This window comes from Zosterops lateralis (genome assembly GCF_965231275.1).
Source record: "Zosterops lateralis genome assembly, chromosome: 7".
NCBI lineage: Eukaryota > Metazoa > Chordata > Aves > Passeriformes > Zosteropidae > Zosterops > Zosterops lateralis.
Window position 1 is genome coordinate 32,267,940 of NC_139767.1, and position 21,837 is coordinate 32,289,776.

At 39.9% G+C, this 21,837-nt stretch overlaps 2 protein-coding genes across 9 annotated transcripts in view; one reads left to right on the forward strand and one right to left on the reverse strand.

Annotated features, from left to right (window-relative positions):
* ZRANB3 (zinc finger RANBP2-type containing 3) overlaps positions 1-21,837 on the reverse strand; it is a 254,638-nt gene that overhangs the window by 91,775 nt on the left and 141,026 nt on the right. The gene's annotated exons all lie outside the window — the stretch shown is intronic.
* Positions 1-21,837, forward strand: part of R3HDM1 (R3H domain containing 1) — a 50,641-nt gene that overhangs the window by 23,183 nt on the left and 5,621 nt on the right. For 4 of the 8 annotated variants that reach the window (XM_083865027.1, XM_083865023.1, XM_083865024.1 and 1 more), the window contains 8 exons: positions 2,368-2,625; positions 5,154-5,308; positions 9,955-10,206; positions 10,691-10,811; positions 15,454-15,608; positions 16,158-16,306; positions 18,397-18,500; positions 19,107-19,274. In XM_083865027.1, coding sequence (XP_083721153.1) covers positions 2,368-2,625; positions 5,154-5,308; positions 9,955-10,206; positions 10,691-10,811; positions 15,454-15,608; positions 16,158-16,306; positions 18,397-18,500; positions 19,107-19,274 — 1,362 coding nt within the window. The remainder of the gene's footprint in view (positions 1-2,367; positions 2,626-5,153; positions 5,309-9,954; positions 10,207-10,690; positions 10,812-15,453; positions 15,609-16,157; positions 16,307-18,396; positions 18,501-19,106; positions 19,275-21,837) is intronic. The other 4 variants (XM_083865028.1, XM_083865029.1, XM_083865026.1 and 1 more) reach the window with 3 other exon arrangements.

A 21,837-nucleotide genomic window follows, 5' to 3' on the forward strand; every position in this document is an offset into this window, starting at 1 on the left:
ATTTTCAAGTGCATTGTAGATGGCTTGAAGTGCAATGCCTTTCATCTCATGCAAAGGGTTTGAAATGAGAAACATTTTTGTATAAAATACTTGGAGTTCAGCTCTGATCCTAGTGGGGCAAAGCTGCATTGCACGGTCTTAGGAAACGTGCACTGCTATCCTAGCTCAGATACAACCTGTACAACCTTCATAAAGCCTATGAATTGGTAGTTAATTTTATTGTGTTCTCTTTCTTTTGTTATTTTACAATGAATATGGCTAAAATTCTTACTTAACTTTTAGATGCTGAGAAATGAGGTCAGTGAAACAAAGTGTACTGTTTAATTTGAAGATTCAAAAATGTTGGGAAAAAATACTCATGAGAGTCAGGGTTTCAAAAGGTGTTAACTTGTAATTAATGTGAAAACAAAATCTCAGAAAATATGGGACTTAATCTTCTGTGGGTCAAAAATGAAATTTAGTAAATATTTGTATTTCAAATGCCAACATAAGTTAATCCAGTTGCTATTCCATGGAGAATTCTGAGGCTTGTAATACATGAGTGGGTTACTGGTGGGCAGCTTCAGAATTTGAAGCAGAACTGCAAAAAGGCAGTATATAATTGCTTGCCTTATTAATACTGGCTTTGATCTTATTTCTAAAGCTGGTTTCTAATGAGGATCTATTTTCAGATTTTTTGCTTTTCCTTAGGTCACCACTAACTTTTAGGTAAATGGCCACACTGCTATATCTTAATGCAGTAGAACAGTGACAAATTCTGTTTTGTCCATTGTATACTTGTATTAAAAAAACCCAAAACATTTTGAGGTACTTCTGTAAAATTGTGCCATCATTCAGAGTTATTCCTTTTAGCAGTATAGTGATGCTGTTTGACACAGCTTGAAAAGAAACTGCAACTGCACAATAAAAATCTTAGAAATCTTTGTTGGCTAAATTTCAAGAACGTAAATAGATACTTAAAATTTTTGCTGGAAACATTATTTTGGCATTCTGAATGTTTGGACATTCCAGGTTTGGAATGCCCACCTTGATGGTTGTTGCTTCATACAGTTCCAGATTGTGGTGATTTGGCACATGTTGAGCTTGAGTTTGTTCACATTGTTCAGGGCTCTAATTGGCTCTGGTTATAATGGCTTCAGCCTCACTTCTCTGCATAATCTAGAAGTGAGCACAGCTGGAAATGAATCCAAGTAACTCTGCTCAGGCAATGATGGTTTTATAGAGCTGGGATGTGCTGTCTCACCCAGTTTACAATTAATTGCTGTGATTTCACTTCATAAAGTGAATAAAAAAGGCCAGTGCTTCAAGCTATGTTCTCTTCCTAAGCACAAGTAGAAGGGTTACAATTAGCAACTTTTATGGAGGGCTGCAAAACAACTTCAAGCAATACATGAATTCCATCAGAGTGCTTTTTCTTCTAGATTGTATAGAGGCTGATAATGAGGAGTTTGTAAATTTAAACAACTGTATTCTGTTTCCAAGTACTGCAAGTATCTTACACTTCTTTTTAAGTCTTTTTTGCTAAACTATGCACTTAAAGCTCCAGGTATAGAGTGACTTGGAAACAGCAGTTCCACAAACCTCTCCATACTGGACTTTTGCAATGTTTCTTTTAGCTGCATGCCTTGGCTTTCAGGAAGCTCAGGGTCTGGTTCTCCACTGCCTTGCAATGTTTATAGTAATTCATATCTGTAAAATCATCACTGAATTTAATTGGCTATTTCATACTTCATTTGAAATTTGGATTGTTGCATAAAGGCAGACTAAAGCTACCATATTACTCTCATTTTTTTCTTGCTGTGTTCTTGATTTCTGCCTGCAGATTGTCAGAGGAGGAAACAGTGTTGAGGGGTTTAGTGTAGTGCAAATTGTCCAGCAGGTGAGTCAGAGAAGATCTGACCCCCAGCAGTGGAAAGAAACTTGTCCTTGCTTGCATGCAGGCTGTGTGTGCAGGGCATGAGGCTTTAGCCAGTGAATCCACAGGGACATTGGGGCCCTGCAGATGCATTCCCTGCACAGCTGCAGGAGCTGGGGCTGGGAATTCACAGCCATCATTTTGAAGTAATGACCAATCACTTCCACGAATTCTGGAGATACAGATATGCATTTTCTGACTAGAAAACCAGAGCTAGATATGAAAGCCTCACTTTGCAGTGCAAAGCAGTGCTGAACTGACCCTTGGTTCACAGAAGGGGCCTTGTAATGGTATTCCAGGGGAGATAGAAGGGGAATCCATTGACAAGGCTGCTGTTTAATAATGTCCTTAATGCTGAGCTTTCAGGGTGAGCACTTACAAGTGTATATTTTAAAGTGAGCATGATGTCACTGTCTCCAGGTAAAACCAATTTCTCGTTACTCCTTTCCTAGGTTCAGAGTCTTCTAGTAGTGTAGGGTCCTCCACTGGTTCTCTCTCTCACAGCCAGCAGCCTCTTCCAGTGCCAGCTCTAAGCCAGCCCTCTCCTGGCACGCCTGCCGTGTATCCAACTGTCAGCTCTAGTAACTCTCTTTCCTTTGATGGTGGCATGAGCGGGCAAGTGGCACCTGCTGCTGGCAGTAGCTTCTTTCTGCTTCCCTTGGAAGCAGCGGGCATCCCGCCTGGCAGTGTGCTGGTCAACCCTCAAACAGGTTGGTACATGCTTGGGACTGTCTCTGTTACACTGGGGAACTTGGTAAAAAATGCACGAGTGTTTGCCTGAGACTTTGTGTCAGTATTGTCCTTTGTCCTTTATTTTTCTCTTTATTTTTTAATGTGGTTGTGTTCGTTCAGTGCACTTAAATAAACAAGGAGGCATGACTGGAGGATCAAAGGAATGAGTAAATTCACGTGGTTTTCTCTAGAAGAGTTTTAACTTACATGTAAAATTCTAATGAGTGACTTGCACAAAATATGAAAATCATATGATATACTATCCAGAACACAGAATAACTTAATTGTTTCAGCTTTTTTCAGGAGAGGAAAATGTCTTTTCTAGTGCTACTATAAAACAGTTTCAGTGAGGGGAAGGATTTAGATTGACTTGAAAGGACTTACCATCCTTAATTTTTTTTTTTTGATGCAACATGGTCACATCGCTAAGCTCAAGGCTGAGTTATTACAAGTGAAAGAAAGAAGCAAAGGATGAAATGCTATTTCTAAACTTCTCCTTGTCAGTAAAACAGGATTAAATCAGTGTTGGTATAATTGGCCAGTTCTGGTATATTTTAGTAAGTAGTAGGAAATGGATAGTTCATAATGTAGGTGCAAGGAGATCTGTAATAACTTGTGGGATTAAATAATGAGTTATCATTCTCTGGGCAAGCTTTTACTTCTTGTAGAAATCAGGAAATACTGAAAATTTTAATTTACCTTTTATGTGAAAGATCATAATTTTAGATTAAAATTATATATTTTAATTTTAGCATAATTATTTGTTTTTATTGTAGAAAAGAAAAATCTTCAGGATATATACAATCATTCTATAGATCAGCTTGGTTATGTTTGAATATGACTGCACATGATGTTTGAAGCAGAATGGTTCTCATTGGGGTTGTTAAAATGATCATGTAGTAAATAACTTTTTAACTAGAAGGTATAATATTGAAATAGATAAACTTCTCTTTTTCCTTAATATGAATCAATTGCTAAAAATCTGTTTACAAATGAGTTGCTGTAGGACGCAATTTTCATAAAGAGTTACTGGATTTGGAGGAGAATGTATTTGTCATCTTAGAGCTAAGTTCATTAGTAGTCTTTCATAATTATATTAATGTCTAATGAGCTTCTTATCAAAGATAACACTTTGAGAACAGGGGACATTTAGGTGAAGATGAACTTCAATTTCTGGTGTACTCAAGTCATGGTATTCTGTAATTGTTCCTTTGGCTTTATTGTTCCAATGCCAGCCAAAGTGGAGATTGGTTCCTCAGAGTTTCTGACAGAGGATTCTGTGCCTTGGGAATTAGGAAGGGGCAGTTCTTACCCAGCCACTCCAAGAAATAAATGAAGCTCTGGTGATCAGCAGGAAGTGGTAGAAGAAAATAAGAAAATCTGAGCCCCTATTGATAGGAACATTCCCAATTCTTGTGTTAAAGAGAAATCTGTTAAGCTCAGTTGAGTATCACCTGATGAGCTGTAGTTTAGCTGCTGTAGCTTATTTCTGCAGGTTTGTTCATGCTCCCTCTGTGTCTGCCATGAATTCCTGGTCCTTTCTTCAGTAACTCTTACACTCTGTGTTGGGCAGTTGCATTGAAGTATGAAGGAACCAAGAATTCTGGAAAAGCAGACTAATGTCTGCTTTGACGAGGTGCAAAGGCTTTAGGCTCAGTTTAAACCTTTCTGGAAAGGACAAGGATATCTTTAAATCAGAGGAGAGAAAAATTTACATCAGTGTTGGGCCATTTAAGCATCAGAATAAGCCAGTGCAGGACTCTAAGCAGGTGGGCACAGGTCCTTGCCACCCAGGCTGTTGTTCCTTTGATTTGTTTTGTTTTTTTCCAACCCAGGCACAAAAAGAAATCACTGAGGGTTTTTTATAATTTACTTTTATGGAGTTTATTTTTCAATTCTTTTTCATTGGTTCATTGCTGTAATATTGAGATTGCAAATTATTAAATAGGAGAATAATCCTATGTTATTTATTTTGAAAGCTAAAAGCCAATTAACCTAAGAATAGGGGGAAAGAGTTCTTTATCAGTAATTTCATTAGCAGTCATGGGAATACCAGGGCAGCTATTGCTTTATATAGTTTTTGAAAAATGTTTGCCTTTAAGCTCTCCTGTGTTCTGATTGGTTTTCAAATTGATTAAAAGAGGTCAATTTTTAAAAGATCCTTAAAACAGTATTTTAGTATGGTTTTCCTTTATTACTCCTGTCATATTCAATCTGCTTGATTGAAAATCAAGTTTCCAGATGAGTAGAATATAAGAAATTTTTATATGTGTTCACTATGTAAAGACTGGGGTTATCTTTGTTTAGCTTAAATGTTTTGGGGTTTAGCTGCATGTAGTCATTGCTGTTACAGTTGTGGGCATTTGGCATGAATTTGTCATACAAACCAGTGTGACCTCACTGGTCAATGTTATTCTTTTATCATTTTGCCTGCTGTGAGTGTGTTTGTCTGTTTCCTCCCAGCCGAGATGGTGCAGCTGTTTGTGTTTGTTGTGTCCCTGGGCAGGTCAGCCGTTCCTCAACCCCGATGGCACTCCGGTGGTGTACAACCCTCCCCTGCCTCAGCAGCCTGCTCGGAGCCAAGTGCCTGGAGCTGCCCCTCCGCCAGCCCTGCCCAGCCCTGCCCAGCACCAGCCCGGAGCAAACCCCGTCCTCTCACAGGTGCACTTGTCAAACACATGCTCGGGGGCGTGGGGCTCTCACTCAGCTCTGAACCGGGGCAGGGAGGTGTTTATTCTTCTGCACTGGGTGTGAAGAACAGTCACACAGAGAAGGGTAACTGAGCCTTTTCCCTCCCAGTCCTCAGAACTATCAGCTCTGCTCATATCTGAGCATGGTAGGCAGCCTTTTCTTAAAAATACTGAGGAATTTTAGTATGGAAATATTCGGTTACCAAGAACAAGAGGTTCTGCCTTCATCCCTAATTGCACTGTAGAGTTACCCAGGCATTAACAGCAATATAGTTGGCAGCTGGGAAGAGAGTTAATCCAACTGGAACCTTGGGTTTCTTGTCTTAGGGTTGTTTCTCAGCCAGATGAACTCCTGGGCTCTACAGCACAAGCAGGAGTCATGGCACAGAAGGAGTAGCTCAGGACTGGTACAGCATGAACATCTCATGAATAGCACGTCAGCCTGTTCTACTCACAAAACCACACGCATGAGTACAGGATGTATTTTATCCTTGTCCTGTACAAGTGTTTAGTCAAATAGGCCAGATTAAAGACTGCCCCAGCCCTAGGAGAAGAAAAGCAAAATGTATGGGCAGGAGAAGGGGGAGTTCTCTCTCTCCACAGCAGCTATTTCAGGCACCAAGGTACTGGCTGTAGTCTCCTGTGGTTCTTTCAGATGGTTCTTAAATTTTATCAGAAAGTTATTTATAGAACTTCATTTAAACCTTTTACCTTTGTTTGTTTGTTCTCCCTGTTGAAACCTGTTCAGATAGCTGGGTATGCCAGAGTAGAGCTGGTCTGTTTTGCAAAAGGTCTCATTTGTACTCTTTCTAGTTCACACAGAAGTGTGTGTGTAGCATTTGCCATTTTCTTCACAAATTCTGTACTAATTCTCTGATTGCCTTCTCAATGGATGCTGAAATTAAACCTGCCTGAAATATTATGAGCAATGATAACTGTCTAGAGAAAATATTTTAGTACTGTTGAATAAATGAAAGTAGTATGTTTGAATCCATGGTTAGTAGTAAATTCATTCTGCCTTTAGATACTTTGAAAGAGCTTGTGCTTAAAATGCATGTGGAGTTTTTAGTCTCTGAAGGTAACAGGAAATGTTAAATAGAAGCAATTTGCTGACATAGCTAATATAATGTATAACAAATAAAGCAATAGATGTCTTCTGGGAGACTGAGATATTCAGAATTCCGTTTTCATTCTATGCAGTTTTAAGCTGAAAAAGAAGTATCCATTCTGTTTCTGAGAGTGGAGCAAGTTGCTCTTCTGGAGCAGAGTTGCTTTTTTTCTCTGTTACAAAAGACTTGTTTTCACTTCCCTTACTCTGGTGTTAACCTTGTTCATAACCCTGTTATTTCTGCAGCCTCTGCGGGCTCTGCAGCCTTCCTCCCAGCCTGTCCAGTACTCTGCAGTGTCGTACCCACCCCCGCTCCTGCCAGCCTCCTCTGCACAGCAATACTCTGTGGTATTACACCTTCTCTTCTCTGCTGCCTGCTCACCTTTGCTTGGCTCCTGGGCTGCTGTGACACCAGGGTAGTGACTGGCTCTCAATCACCTGAGTGCCCAAGATGGGAACATTTCATCTTCAGCAGGAATACCTGCAATTAAGGCTATGTCTGTATAGCTCTATATTTTGAGATACATTATTTCCCTTTCCCTTTGTAAAGGGAAGTTTTCCAGTGCTGTTTCATTAGCCAGTCAGTACCTTTTAATGTCCCTGGATTAACCTCTTTCCATTGTTTCTTATTGTTTCCTTGTCTGCTCACTCTTTTGCTGAACCTTAATACATTCTGAGGGATCAGCTGCTCTGATTTTTTTCTGGTTACCTTTTTGTAGCCTCTTTGGTAGAACTTTGAACACTCTCACTTCTCTACTTATTTGTTTAATAAGTAGAAGCTGGAAATAAAATATCTTAGTCTATCAAAAACCAGGAAAAAAGAGGAAAGAAAGCCACACAAAGTGAAACTGAAGCTTAGTAAAGGAGAGTTGTTATCCCAGGGAGAATCTGAACTGGAGTCCAGGTCAAAGTGTGCTGTGATACTCTGCTGAGTGCATGTTTGTGTTGAGTTTATGTGGCAAGGTTTTGGAGCAGGGAGCTGCAGGGATGGCTTCTGGGAGAAAACACTGGGAGCTGCCCCACATTGGACAGAGCCCATTTCAGGCAGCTCCAGGGCTGACACTGCACAGCCCAAGCTGAGTCACTCATTCATACTGGGGGCACCTCTGAATGTGCTTGGAAAATGGTGTCAGGGACAGGAGGGACAAATAGCTCTGCAGATATCGAGGCCAGAGGGAAGGAAGCAAGGCTGTGCTCCAGGTACAGAGCAGAGCCTGCAGCCTGGGGAGGGGATTCTTGTGAAGCAGATTCTCCCCTTGAAGCCCATGAAGGACCATGGTGGAGTAGATATCCACCCTGCAGCCCTTGGAGCATCCCACAGGTGCTCTGAAGGAAGTTGGAGCCTTCAAGAGCAGGATTTCTTGTAGGACCCACACTAGGGCACTCCACTCCTGAAGGACTTCAGCCCTTGGGGAGAGCCTACATTGAAGAGGTTTGTGAAGGATGGTATCCCTTGTGTGGGAGCCCATGCTGGAGCAGAAGAGTGAGGAGGAAGAAGCAGTAGAGACATCACTGGGAACCAGTCACAAGCCCTGTTCTCCATTCCTTGTGATACTTGGAGGAGGAGGTAGAAGATTTGGGAGTGAAGTTGAGTCTGGGAAGAAGCAGTGGGGTTGAGGGAAGCTGGTTTTAGTTTTGCCTTTATTTCTCACTATCCTGCTCTGTTATTAATTGGTGTAAATAAATTTAATCTTCCTGGTAATTGGTGAATGGTTTTCCTCTCTTTTTCTTGACCCATAAGCCTTTCATCATATTTTCTTCCCCTGTATTGCCAAGGATGAGAGGAAGGATGGAGTGACTTGGGAGGCACTTAGGAGCCAGCCAAGGTTAACTCACCACAGAGTTGTACAATAGCTAATTTTCCACATTAATGGGAAATGTATTATAATAAATACAGTTTTAGCTAAATTCAGTAGAGTTGTTGCTTCTGGAGTTGAGAGTTTGAATAGGTGTCTAAAGCAGAGAAGGAAACTCCTTTGTGTTTGTAGTAATTTCAAACCATTTCACATTCAGGAAATGGGTTCCAGTACTAAGTGCCCTGGCAGTTTCAAAAATTTATTCCTGCTGATGGTGATTTATGTAACATAGTGAAAAGGATTGATGGTTTTGGATTGTAATCCAAGTGTAACACCTCTGTAGTTGGCACCAGGAGAGTGCTTTCTCCATTTATTGGGAATGCCATGTTCCAGGGCTGAATCCTGCTTGTACCATACCTGTCACTGCAGGACAAAGCAACCGGGTCAGATTTTACTTACACTGGTAGTGTAACAGAAATCAGTGGTGTGGCCTGGGTTTATCCTTCAGACTTATTTAGAGCTAAGATAAACTCACATGCAGTATCTCCTCTTCAAACTCAGGATTTGGAAAGGCAGAATGTAAAATCCAGTTACTATAGTTGCATTTAATAGGCACCATTAAGGAATGAAATACCAAAGTCAGATTATTATCTAATGAAAATAAGGCTTTTTAAGATGTACTAAATACATACTAAAGGTATAGTAAATTAAGTTTTAGGTGCAAATTCATATTTCTGGCAGTAATTTAGAATATCTTTAGCCTGGAAACTAAAAAAATCATAATGTCATAAAATGTGTATATAACTAATCAGTAAAAGGTGAAGCTTGCACTTACTTTTTCTTGATTAATTCCTATCTTCAGGATGATCTAAGACCAAGTGATCTTGAAATAGTTTTAATGTTCCTACGTGTTTGGAGAGTCCACTTTCAAAGTATGATCCAAATCTTCCTGTTTAGCAAAAAAAAAAGGCAATACTAGTCGGTGATCATTTCTAATTTCCAGGATGTTGCTAATTTGATGCTGAATTGCTTGTTAAAAAAAGGAGTTTGGGGTTACAGTAACAGAAGTTCCAGATTGCACAGCAGCCCTGCAGTGCTCAGTGCAGTCAGTGGCATCCTGTCAGATGTTAATAAAACACAGATAGAGGGTAACCACCGGAACACATTTCTCACCCGTTTCTCACTGTGGTTACTTGGTTTCAGATGAAAAGATGATTAATCTTTGCATGCAAGATAATTACTCAGTTAGAGGAATGTGCCTTTTAACTCAGGATTAGAACCTCTTTATATTAAATTCTTAAAACCAAAACTTTACCTGAGCAATCCTAATGCATCCTGCAATTTTAACTGGGATTAGATGTTTTCACTCAAGTTTTGGGGTCCAGTCAGAAAATGTTAGTGACACAAATTCTGAACTTTCTTTTTGACAAATTAATTCTCACAATAAGTAGATAAAGACAGATGTAATCCAAAAGGGAAAATATTTGCAGTGAAAAGAGTGAACTCTGAACATAAATGTTCTCTCCTGCTGTCAGCCCTGAAGATAATTTGCTACTGTTCCATATTCTTTGCTGTTGTTCTTTGGCTGCTGTTGCTACTGCCCAATAATGTGACACGTGCTATCTGAAACTGAGGTATTTGGCTGGTTTTTTTTATTTTTCCTTGAACGTGCATTTACAAATGTATTTTTTCCTGTTTTTCCCACGCCTGCAGCAAGACAACCTGGGATCGCAGTTCAGCCACCTGAGCCTGGCGCGGCAGGCCGGGCCCGAGGGCGCGGAGCCGGGCCCGGCGCTGTTCCAGCCCGGCGTGGTGCTGCAGGGCCCGCAGCAGCCCGGCTACATCCTCACCACCCCGCCCGCCGCCCCTGCAGCACAGCCAGGACCCGCCTTCTCGGGCCCCGCGCACCCCGTGGGGCAGCCTGTGCTCCCGCAGCAGGGATTCGTGCAGCAGCCCGTGCCACAGGTACCGCGCCTCCTACGGCCTCCCCAGAGCTCCAGGGAAAACTGACCGAGCCCTCCTGGTCAGGACCTTGACACACGGCCTGGGGCTCCCTGTGGAACTGCAGCTCTGCTTCTCTTCTGGGGGTGGGGTCTTTTCTGAGCATGTGTTCTGTAATGAATGACTTCAGTTCACTTGAGGAGCAACAATCACAAAGGTTTTCTTATTTACTTAAAACTGGTAAAACTCATGTTGTGCATAGTTTTCTTGTCTCTCAAATGCCTCTTGGTGGAAATTGGAGATTGTTGCTTTGACAAGGAAAGTAGAGAAATTGGCTGTTACAGAGGGAATTAGTGTAGAATAAGGGATTTTTGAATCTCTGAACTATCTAACATCTATTGCACCTTTCGATAAATTTTGCCTCTTTGTTTTTATGGATTTTGCATTTAGCTGTCTGCCTTCTCTAAAGCTGCCTGCAGGTGGTGACCCTGTGGTTGTTCCTTTGCAGATGCCCCCGTGTTACTGTACCCCCAGCCAGTTCCCGCACTCCAGCCAGCAGTACCGCCCTGTGTCTGTGCATTACAGCACGCAGCAGAGCCAGGCCCTGCCCCAGCCTGGCCAGCAGACAGGTTTGTTCAACTCTTTACCATTTCATTAGAGCTCTGGGGGTGGTTTTTCTCCCACTTCTCATTTTAAATTTACTTTGCTGTAAAATTTCAAATAAAGTAGAGGATGAAATGTAGAATACAAAGTGTAACTAAGCTAAGGTGGAAAAATATGAGGCACTTGTGCATGAAGCTTGGGATTCAAGCCATTCCTTTGAGTGGCTCATGCTGGAACTTTAATTATAAGAGTTTTAAAATTTAAAAGTTAATAATTTTAAAAATTTATGATTTAGTAACTAATAACTTGATTAACTTGCACAGTAAGATAAATTAGTACTTTTAAATGACGTAACATTAAAGAGATGTACCTTAAGTGAAAGTTCTAAGGTAAAGATCCTAATCTTAGATGATGTGGCATGGAAAGAGTGCTGTGCAGAAAATATTGGTGATACTGTTTTACTCTGTCTTTCTGTCCTATGATTAAAGGTATCAGGGTATTGGATGGAGTATATAATGGGACTTATGTGGTTACCTATTTTAGTAAAGACTGTTCAGCTGTCTGAGGTACCCTTCTTTGAATGTTAGTAAGCTTCGTTTCCATCTCCTTCCTTTCTTGTCTTTTTTTTCCTTACAGATTTTAACTGTAGGCTACCATTATTCTGACAATCTGTACTTCTAAATATTGTTATGACTTCTTCAATGAGATCTGTATTCCTGAAACAAATTTATTTCTCAGTAATATCTTGACTCATGGTCAAAACCTTCAGAAGTAACTAGTGATGTTTGGAGGCAGAGATCCTTAAAGACCAGGCTTTTATACCAGCTTTTAGTTGAATATGTAACATCCTTCTGGGTTTTCTTCAGGAGAGTCTTTTTAATTCTTTCCCCTGCCCCCAGCTATGTGTTGCTCTACAGAAACAGGGTGGAAGAACAGCTTTTACAAATATGAACTGGATTTATTTATATCCTGTGAAGCAGCATGTAAGAGGGATGGCTCCTCTTCTGCACTTCTTCTAGGAGTGCTCCAATACTAGCAACACTTGAAGGAGTTATTCATGGTTCAGTTCACAAAGATTTTTTTCAAAGGAAAACAAATTGCTTGGTTTTGCAACTTGTGTTATCCACTGGTGTTAGAGATGTGTTACCCAACTGTATTACACAACCTGCTTTCCTTCCTCAGAATTTTTAATACCTAGACTACTTAATAGCAAAAAGTCTGAGGCTCAAGGGAATTATTCCCACTGTGGGGACACCCTGTGTGAGTAGCACACAAACTCCCCAACTCAGAGAGCTCAGTGTACATTCATACCCAAACAAACCAGTCTGAATTGGAAAGCACGGGGTAAATAAGGTACAAAGGGATGAACTGGTTGCTATTAGGTAAGTTCCCTTCTTGTATATTTTAACTGAATTTCACTGCCTGTGGGTGAAAAGTGTCATCAGGTAAACTCCCTCTCTGTCCTGGAAGAAATAAAATAAGCAAGCTGTGCAGACAGCTGCTCTACTGCTTTAATTTTGTGCCCTGTACCTGCACTCTGACATCAAGGGATCATGTTTAGGTAGTATGGGGATGGTCCAGCCAATAATTCTATTCAGTGTTTGGTCACTTGGTGTTCACCAGCACTAATGGGAGAAAGAAGGATCTTACCAGAAACTGCATAATTAACTGAAAATCTCCAAACTGCTCTCCAGCCATTGCTGGTTCTCATTTAATGCTTTATAGGCAAATCTGAATCTGCATTTTAGAAATGGATGGTTCTATGTCTTGTTATCTGTTCTGGAAACACCTCTTAAGATGGTGATTTGAAAATTCTCTCCCTTGTAATTTATTTTAAACCATTGATATTTGTATTAATTTGACATAAAGCTACACCTGAAGTGGTTGATGCTTATTAACAGTGTGTGGTTTTGAGCCAAAGGCACCACGTTACTTGGCTCATACAGCAAAGTGCTTGGGCAGAAATGAGAGTTACAAATCTTGCATTACATAAAAGCCATGGGGTTTGTTTATCTCAGAAGGTGGTTACTAACTATGAAATAACTTTGCAAACACAAATTCGGATAAAAGATGACAGCTTCTGAGAGCATGGCAACTGGAGCCACTTCTGCCCTAATGCTGAGGAGTGGCCTGACTTTATTGATGAGCTGTTGGATTCGGGGCCGTAACACTGTCTGAGAGGTTTACATTTCTCACAGTGAACCGGTCTCTTTTTCAGCTGCTTCCTGGCTTCCTTTTTAAAGGGGTTTCAGGTGAAATATTTTGGGGGGTTCACTTTTAATAAAAATGCTTTTGTTGCCCAAAAGATGTTGGGAGAAGAAAACTCTCCTTAAGAAAAAAAACCATTTCTCATTGCCATGTGAGCCCAGTTACCACCAGACCTAACTACAGATTGTTTAAAAATCCAATCTGAGCTACAGTTCCTAGAGGAACATCAGCTACAGTTCAACTGGCTTCTGCTTCACAAGCCAGGGATAAAACTACTCTAGTTGTAACAGTAGCTGTAGTTGTAATAGTCATAACCAAGCTCATCAACTCACAGTTCTTTAACCAAGTGGTTGTACTTGCTTTTCTGTTCTTCAATAAACACTGTTTCTCACTCCTAATGCATTATTCAGAAAATGTATTTCTGTATTCTGAGAGTTAATTTTTTTCTGTTAACTGTGATTTCTTTTGAGTTATGTAAATATTAAGAAACCTGCTCCTTTTTTTACCTCCAGTTCCAGAGTATTTCTGTGTAATGGGGCAATCTGCTGTGGCAGGTGTGGGGTTTGTGCTGAGTGCTGCATTTCTGTCAGCCCACTCTATGCAGAGGTGAAACTGCAGCTAAAAATAGAGCATTCTTTGGAACGCTCTGGGAAACCTTCGTGGCAGCCAATTTGTATTGTTCCAGTTCCCTCTGCTTGCAGAATTGATTGTGTCTGTCTCTGCAAGTGCCAGAAAAGGCTGCAGAACTACTCACGGCTCCATTGCAATTCCTGGGATTTGAGGGGTTCAGAGTGCAGGGGCACTGATTGGGTTTGTCACACCACAACTTCCCATTCTGCTGCTTTTAGGGGCCACAGATCATTTTATATCAAAGTATGTTAAAGCATGTTGTATATTACAGATATGAAGGGCATTTTGTGCACAGCTCAAACTTAAATTATTAAGTACTAATCCTACTTCAAGCATGTATTCTGAAGTTTTGTCTAGTCCTCTGAAAATATTTATAGTGTTGTGTGTTTCTAATGAATAGCTGTCTTGGTTTTAACAAACTGAACCTTCTTCCCTTTAATTTTCTGAAGCAATATTTGATTATATTAACAGTCTTCTTTTAGTGTTCATTGTTGCAGTTTCTATAGAGAGCCTGCTGAGGCTGTTAGTGCACAATGTTCATTGTACCCTGTGTGGATGAAATCAATGAACATCGGTGGCTGCTGCTCACAAAAAGGTGTTTTATGTTAACTGAATTACTTTCAGAATAGACCAAGCCTTTTTTTAGCACAGTTTAAAGAAAACCCAAGTGAGTTTTTGCAGCTAAATTTGCCCTATTATAGTTCCTTGCCAAGGTAGGGAGCATGGGGAATGTCAAGGTCAGTGGGCTGTGAATGTGTCCAACTCAAACACACACTCTTCTTGCCGTCAGTGCATCTTGACAAGCCCAGTTTTGTTATTCTGGAGGGATAACTGGCTTTGTCTCAGAAACACTGACTGTGCTGGGGTTTTGCTGATGTGGTAAGTAGTGCACACCTGTATGATGGAACATGAGGGAAAAAGAACTTGTGTTCTGCATGTGTTTGGATCATGGTAGCAGTTACCTGCTAAATGCTTTTTTAAAAAAAGAGGAAAGGGGGAGTTTAGGTTGGACTTTATATATGCACAGATTTCTTGTTTGGCACTCTTGCTTGGGGTGTTTTGGTTTGGGTTTTGGGGCAGGGTGGGGGTGGTGTTTTCTAGGCATTTTTTGAAAAATACGAGAGGATGCCAATTTAAGCAATGATAAATTGTTTTAGAGACACTATAGAGGGGTGAATATGAAAATCTTTGTGTGCCTAAAATAACATTGAATATAAAACATCTTCCACTATGTACCAAGATGGTTTGAACTTGGAAGATTTTTCTCAGTCCCCAGTTGGTTTTAGCATTACAGATTTCAGGAGACGTTGCCCCTTTGGAAAGGATCTGCGCACATGCCTTATGCAAATTTTCCTGAAGTCTGATTTAGTTTTGAATTGCAGTCAAGATGCTCTAACCCTGGGGCAGCTGAGGTCCAAGCTGAATTTTGCACATGTAGAATTTTCAAACTGAAGTACCTGGAATGGCCTTGTTCACAATACCAGACAATGAACTGGGTTTGGTCCTGTCCAGCATGCTTTGTTCAAGTGCTTCCAGCTTTCACCTGTCAAATCAAGGTGTTAATGCATGTCAGCCAGAGTGTAAATGAATAGTGCACGCATGTGGGAGCAGCATTGCAAACAGTATGGATAACAGTTCATGCTGAATCCAAATAAGTAAATCTATTAATTTTAATGTTGGCTTCTTTTTATGTGCATGGTAAGTTCAACTGTTGTGAAGCTGCCAGATTAAACAAGCCATTGGAAAATGCTACACGTGTATTTTCGCATAGGCAGCTGTGCTTAAAATGTGTTCATTATTTCAAAATAAGATTTAAATGTATAATTTCAGGTTACCAGATTTTGCCCAACCAGCAGCAAAACTACCAGGGTTTAGTTGGAGTTCAGCAGTCTCAGAATCAAAATCTAGTCAGTGGCCAACACAACAACATTGGAAATCAAATTCAAGGTGTGATTGTTCCATATCCCTCAGTGCCATCTTATCAGGTGGGTGTAATGTATTTGTAACTTTCCAATGGCTCTTCCGTGGGTTTGGGTGTTCGGGTTTTCTTTTAGTCCTTTGCTTTGTGGTAGAAATGGTAGAAAGCTGCAAGCAAGTGTCAAAGGTGACTTTGGGGACAGAAGTTAAAGATACAAACCCACAACTGAAGTGAGAAGAAAGTGTCACAAGTGCACAAGTAATAGTCCTGTTGAGAGCCAAGTGCTGTGTCAGTTGCAGTTCAGAGGGTGGGGAAGAAAAGCTTGGAAGGTTTCCTTCCCACCACCCTACTTTCTGTTGTAGAGAAAATACCTCGTTAATTCATGGAGTCCCTTGGAGCCAACATTTCCATTTGGGGGGAAAAAGATTTAAAGCATTTTTTTTTAATACAGCATTGTTATTTTAAGTAATGTTATCACCATTCTTTTGGCTTTAGAGAACTCCAGGAGATCTTTCAGTTTCTGGGGTTATTTTTAAATTCCTATATCAACTGGGTGATGGTCAGGAGGCAGAAATGTTGTCTGCAGGAGAGATTCTTACCATGTGGCCCGTTGCAGGTTTCGGTGCCTCAAGGTTCCCAAGCAGTGCCCCAGCAGACATATCAGCAGCCTGTTCTCATTCCCAGCCAGTCCAGCCAAGGCCTGCCCACCACAGGAATGCCAGTCTACTACAGTGTCATTCCATCAGGTCAACAGAATAATCTAAGGTGAGTTTAACTGACACTTGATTTCTCAGCAGCTGGGCTTAGTGGCTTTGTAAAAACTGACAGGATCTGCTTTTAGTGCTGCAGATAATAAAACTATTATTTTAAAGGCAGACTTACAGACACTCTAATTATTCTTGCTCTTATGCAATTAAGTGAAACAAGCAGTACTGCTTTAAATGTGACATACTTGTTGGACTGGAAAACATTGTCTCCATAGCACTTTCAGCAATACTTTTACTGCAGTTCCATCTCTTAAATTTTCTGCATTCTGTTTCTTACCCATGAAACACTAGCCTGCTCAGCAGCTCAGTCTTTCTGCAGTAATATTTAAGATGACTATCCATATTCACTGGTTTTGTCAAAGATTATGCATTAATAATGTGTAGAGGAAAAATAATTTGAATCCCAGAAAAAGACTGACTTCTTTTTTGGAACTTTGTATAGAAAAGGTTTAGCTTATTTTGTATTGTAGATTAGGCCTGCTGGCACCAAGCTGGCTGTGAAACAAGTATAGAAATTTGACTTTTGTTTGATAAATAACCTTTTTTCTTTTCTTTTTTTTTTCTTTTTTTTTTTTTTCTTTTTTTTTTTTTTTTTTTACCTACCTTGGTAGCAGCAAATTGGTCTGCATGTACAGCCCTCCCTGAATATACATCTGTGTCCCCAAAGCAGTCTATTTGAGAACAGATAGGCAAGTACCTAGGAGAATTCATTAGGATTAATGCTTGTTACAGATTTTTCTTTCTCGAGTTTTTTTTTTTTGAACTTACAAATGTGCAGCATTTAAAAATACCTGGGAGCTTTTAAACAAGCAGCAACAGTTTGAAGCTTGTTCATCCTTTTGAGAGTGCAGACTTCAGTAGTATTTGTGTCATCGCTGCATGGTTCCTTCCACTTAAATCTGAATTCCTGTTCTTTGTATCTGAAGGTTTTTTAATCCTTTTCTGTAGTTACTATATTTGAGATTCAGTGAAGTCACAGGTAGGCTTAATTCCAGACTTTTCTTGAATTAAGTTTGGTTGCTTGATCTTTTGTGTAATTTAGAATGTCCTTCTCATTTATTAGGAATTCAGAGCAAACTAGCAAGCAATGACAGCATCTTGCTTTCATCAGAATAGTTATGCTGCAGCACTTGAACAAGGAAAGCAGAATGCTGTTCTGCAGGAGCTGAGTGTCAAACCTCCAGGTCACTGCTGAAAACTAGAATCAGCAGGCAGATCAGAAGCTGTGTGAGAGCATCTGTGTTAGTTTTCACTTGGTTTTATCTGCTTTAATGGAAGGGAATCTTTAAATTAAAATTATATAAGTGACCTAGGGGACAAAGGATGGAACAAACTTTTGACAACATAGGTAAAAATAGTAGGTCCAAGAGGATTCAACCTACTTTTTTTTCCCCCCACATTCTCAGAATGTTTATCTGTGAGTACAGGATTCTAAATGCACTGTTCTGATTATGGTCCACCAACTTGATGTTCTTATAATCTGTGTCTGTTACCTGGTTTTCCCCTGACTACCCTGAAAAACTACCTGGCATAAATTAACTTTTAAAGTTATTCTTTTCCTACATTCTGCAAACAGCTGAATGGTTATTTATCCCCTGGAGTCCTGCTCCATTTCCCATCCCCTCTGTGGGCTGTGTCAGTGGCCCCTGGAGCAGAGCCCCAGCTGCCCAGGGCCAGCCCCAGCTGAGGGGCTGCATCCGAAATCCTCATGGCAGGGGCTGTGGGCATCACTTAACCCAGACCTAATTCTGCTTAAGTGAGCGAGACAACAAATTGTCTTTTTATTATTATTAACATTATCATGTCTTTATGCTGATGTAGAATTATGGACACAAAAATAGAATATCAAAATAGGTGAATTAATGCAGTTTCTCAGTGTAGGCAGGGCATGTGTCTCTGCTAAGGAAGAGGTGGGAAGCTTCAGTCTTCTGAAGAATGAATGAATTCAGGGGTAGGTGGGAATATTACTGATTTAAAATTAACAAAAGCTCAGTGATTTGCAGTACGTGTAGACAGCAAATGCAGAAGTCGTGATTAAATTAATGTGGCATAAATGCCTGTTAGTTATTTTCTTTTTTGTTATTACAGTTCATCTGTAGGATATTTGCAGCCTCCTGGATCAGAGCAGATACAGTTTCCTAGAACATCATCACCATGCAACTCACAGCAGCTTCAAGGACAGCAGTGTGCAGGTTGGGTGAACAAAATTTTTATTGATAAGCTTAAAAAATGTCTAGCTATTACTATGCTGGGTGATTGGATATTTGCTATTAAGGGTTTGATTTAGAATTAAATGCTGTATTCTATTTCCTCTTTTGTTCTATTTTTGAACTTAGTTTCCATTTTTAACCCTGAAGCAGATTAATTTGAAATCTCAAATTTTTTTATTTTTGAAATATCTCAAGTTACCTTCTTAAAATCCAGTCCCATACATCATAATGCCTTGCACAGCTTCTGGTGAGTTAAGACAGACATGGGGACCATACATTGGCAGCAGAATCACTTCCATCCTTTCCTGAATAGCCAGATGGGTCTGAAAACCTGGAGATGTGGGTTTCTGTTTGACAGGAGTGAGGTACATTTTGGAAGCAGCATACTTGGCTCTTCTGCTCAAAAGCCGTTCTAGATTTCAGTTAGCAGAGTAGGAGCAGTGAATTTCTTAAGAAGTCTTAAGAGGAGTTTGAAAACTGAACATTGTGGGGTTGCTTTTTGACCTGCTGGAAAGCTGAAAGTACTTCAAAGCTGTGTGGGGTGTGTTGTTTTTATGGCAGCCTTATTTACTGCTTTTACTTTCATAGTTTATAGCAACCATTCGAGTCAGAAGCCATCACCTCCTACATTATTGCCACCTTCATCCAAGTCAAAGCCACAGCAGGCTGCTCCCATTGTGCACTACAGCATAATGTCTCCACCCTCATCATGTAAAAGTTCACCCACTGGTCTTTCCATCATGCAGCCAAAAAAAGGTATATTTTATTGGGATTTTCATCTAAGCCATTCTGTCTAGAACCTGCTGTAAATTTCCAGATTGGTTTCATGGCTAACTGCTAGAACGACTGCAACTTGAGTGCCATCTCTGATTTTCTATTTTTTTTAATTATTATTATTATTTTAATTCTTAATCTGTATTGCTATTACTGTATCTTTTAAAATGATGACTTGGAATTTAAGAGAAACAGTGGGCTGCATGGGGGGGGGCAGCCTGGAGGCCACCCTGAGCAGGTAAATGTTACTCAGCAGAAACATGTAAGTCAGGTTCAGAAGGTTTTGATCTACAAAATACTTGGGTAATTTTTAGAAAGTGTGTAAACAGAAGCCTCAGTGTGTTTGAAAGCAGTGTTGACATAGATCTTGGCAATCCATGAAACCTTTATAAATGTTAATATCCAAACACTTTAAACTCTGAAGGTCCAACGATAAAATTGATGGAATGGTCAGGAAAATAAGAACACTAGGGTTAACCACCAAACGAGATTACAGAACAATCCTGTTCTTTATTTACTATTAGGGAATTCAGTGCATTAAAAGCTTGGTTGGTAAAAAAGGGATAATCTCAAATTCTGTTATCTCAGTATTTCACAAGTAAGCACTAGATTAAGCAACCCTAGGTTTTGCTACAGATGTGGTGTTTCTTACAAACATTTATCTTTAAGATATTTTTTTACCTATTCATTATTAAATAGATAACATGCACTTAAGATGCAAGACAGCTGGATTAGCAGTTCATGGGCAAGTTTGGTTTGGTTTCCACTTTGCTTCAAGTCTGTTTGGCCTTAGTTCTGGAAGACTGTAATTTCAGAATGTCTAAAGTGGGCCTTGCACTAGTTTGTTTTTCTGCCCTCTTGTGTATCCTGGAAGTGCTGGTTCTGTGCAGTTTTGATGGCCTGGTTCAGACCTGGAAGTTGGGGTTTAAGGAAGCTTTAGGAAGGAGTAAGTCTTCTATGAGGGAGCAAATTCTGGGGAATAAATCGAAACTTGTGCTTTTCAGTAAGGGAAGACATTGAGATGCTGAATGAAGGCCTCTGAGGTAGGGCCAGTGAACAGTCCACAGAAAAGCAGCAGAGTTTTGTTACAGGGGATCAGACTGTAAAGCTGGGGAGGCTTTGAAGGATTTCTGGGTTTCCCTTCTCATAGGATTTTACAAGTCATAAAGTGTCTGCAAACTGACTTATGCACTGTAGACACTTCATTGTGTCAGGATACTTGGTTTGGAAAAGAATTCCATTTATTTTCATTTCCTGAAATACTGGGGAACTATAAGCAAAAGAAAAAAACAATGATTTTCTGAATGTATAGAATTTTCTTTTGCAGTTTAAATTGCATTTTAAATTGACACTCTTTTAGAGATGGTGCTGTAGATGTTTCTGAAAGACAAACATGTTTTTGTTGGGTGTTCCATTCTCACAGAACAGAGATAAGTCAAAAAGAGTATGCTAGAGTGAAATACTGTATATAAACCAGTAAGATGTAAATTATCTTAATTCATAAAATATATAAATATATGCATATAATATTAAAAGGAAACCCATTTTTGTGTGTTAGACATAGTGTGTTTATAGGTGTTTGGTATATCTCAGGTTTACTCAGGGACTGGATAAGTTTATGGCTTTTCCAGTGGAAAACGGTTGTGTTATATATTATTGTGATTATGTAACAGTCATAAACGGAGCTGTATTTTATTCTGCTGTGCAACAAACCAGAAATACTCACAATGTGGCTCTTGCAGGGACTCTTCAATTTATAGCCTCTGCTAAGGCTGGCAAAATACCTGATGCTTTGATTGCAATCTGTAACACCTGGGTAAAACTTCTTGCCATTAAAAAGAAAGTATAGATGTGAAAACATTGTTAATTCAGTTACCCATATAATAAGTATTTCCAAATACAATTCACAAAAGCTAATGTAGTTTTAATGTTATGTGTTTCCTATTCTACATTGCTTGGTTTGATTTTTGAAGAAGTATTTCTTTTAGTGAAAATAATAGCCCATTATAAAAACCACCAGATGAATGCATTTTATAACCTGTATCTTGGTGCTGTGATGTGGCAGTAAATTGAGAAGACTGCAGAATCTTGCTTTCAAGATGGATGATTAAATGATGTTTAAACTGTGCTTTAATCATGATTGCTGAGAAATGCTGTAAAAAGAGGGTTGAGCAGAGAAGGAAATTGCAAACAACCATTTCCAAATGAAAAGGGCATTATATTAATTACCTGGGGCAGAGGGGGAGATGGTTTGTCTCTTGGGCAGCCTCTCCTTACAGCTCCTGGTGAGAAACCTTGTGGAACAGTGCTGATGTTCAGGTATTATTCTCCCTGGACTCTGGAGTTTCTGTGGCTACCACAGTACCCAAGTGGGACAGGCTGTGGGGATCAGTTCACAGTGTCTGCCCAGAAAAACATTCCCAAGGGAGAACTTGTGAGGGTAAGCTTGCCTAGAATAAAGCTTGATCCCAGGTCTTTCTGATCTATGCCATCCTATCAGAGAAAATATTTTGAGTCTGCATTGCTGTACATCATATAAAACTAA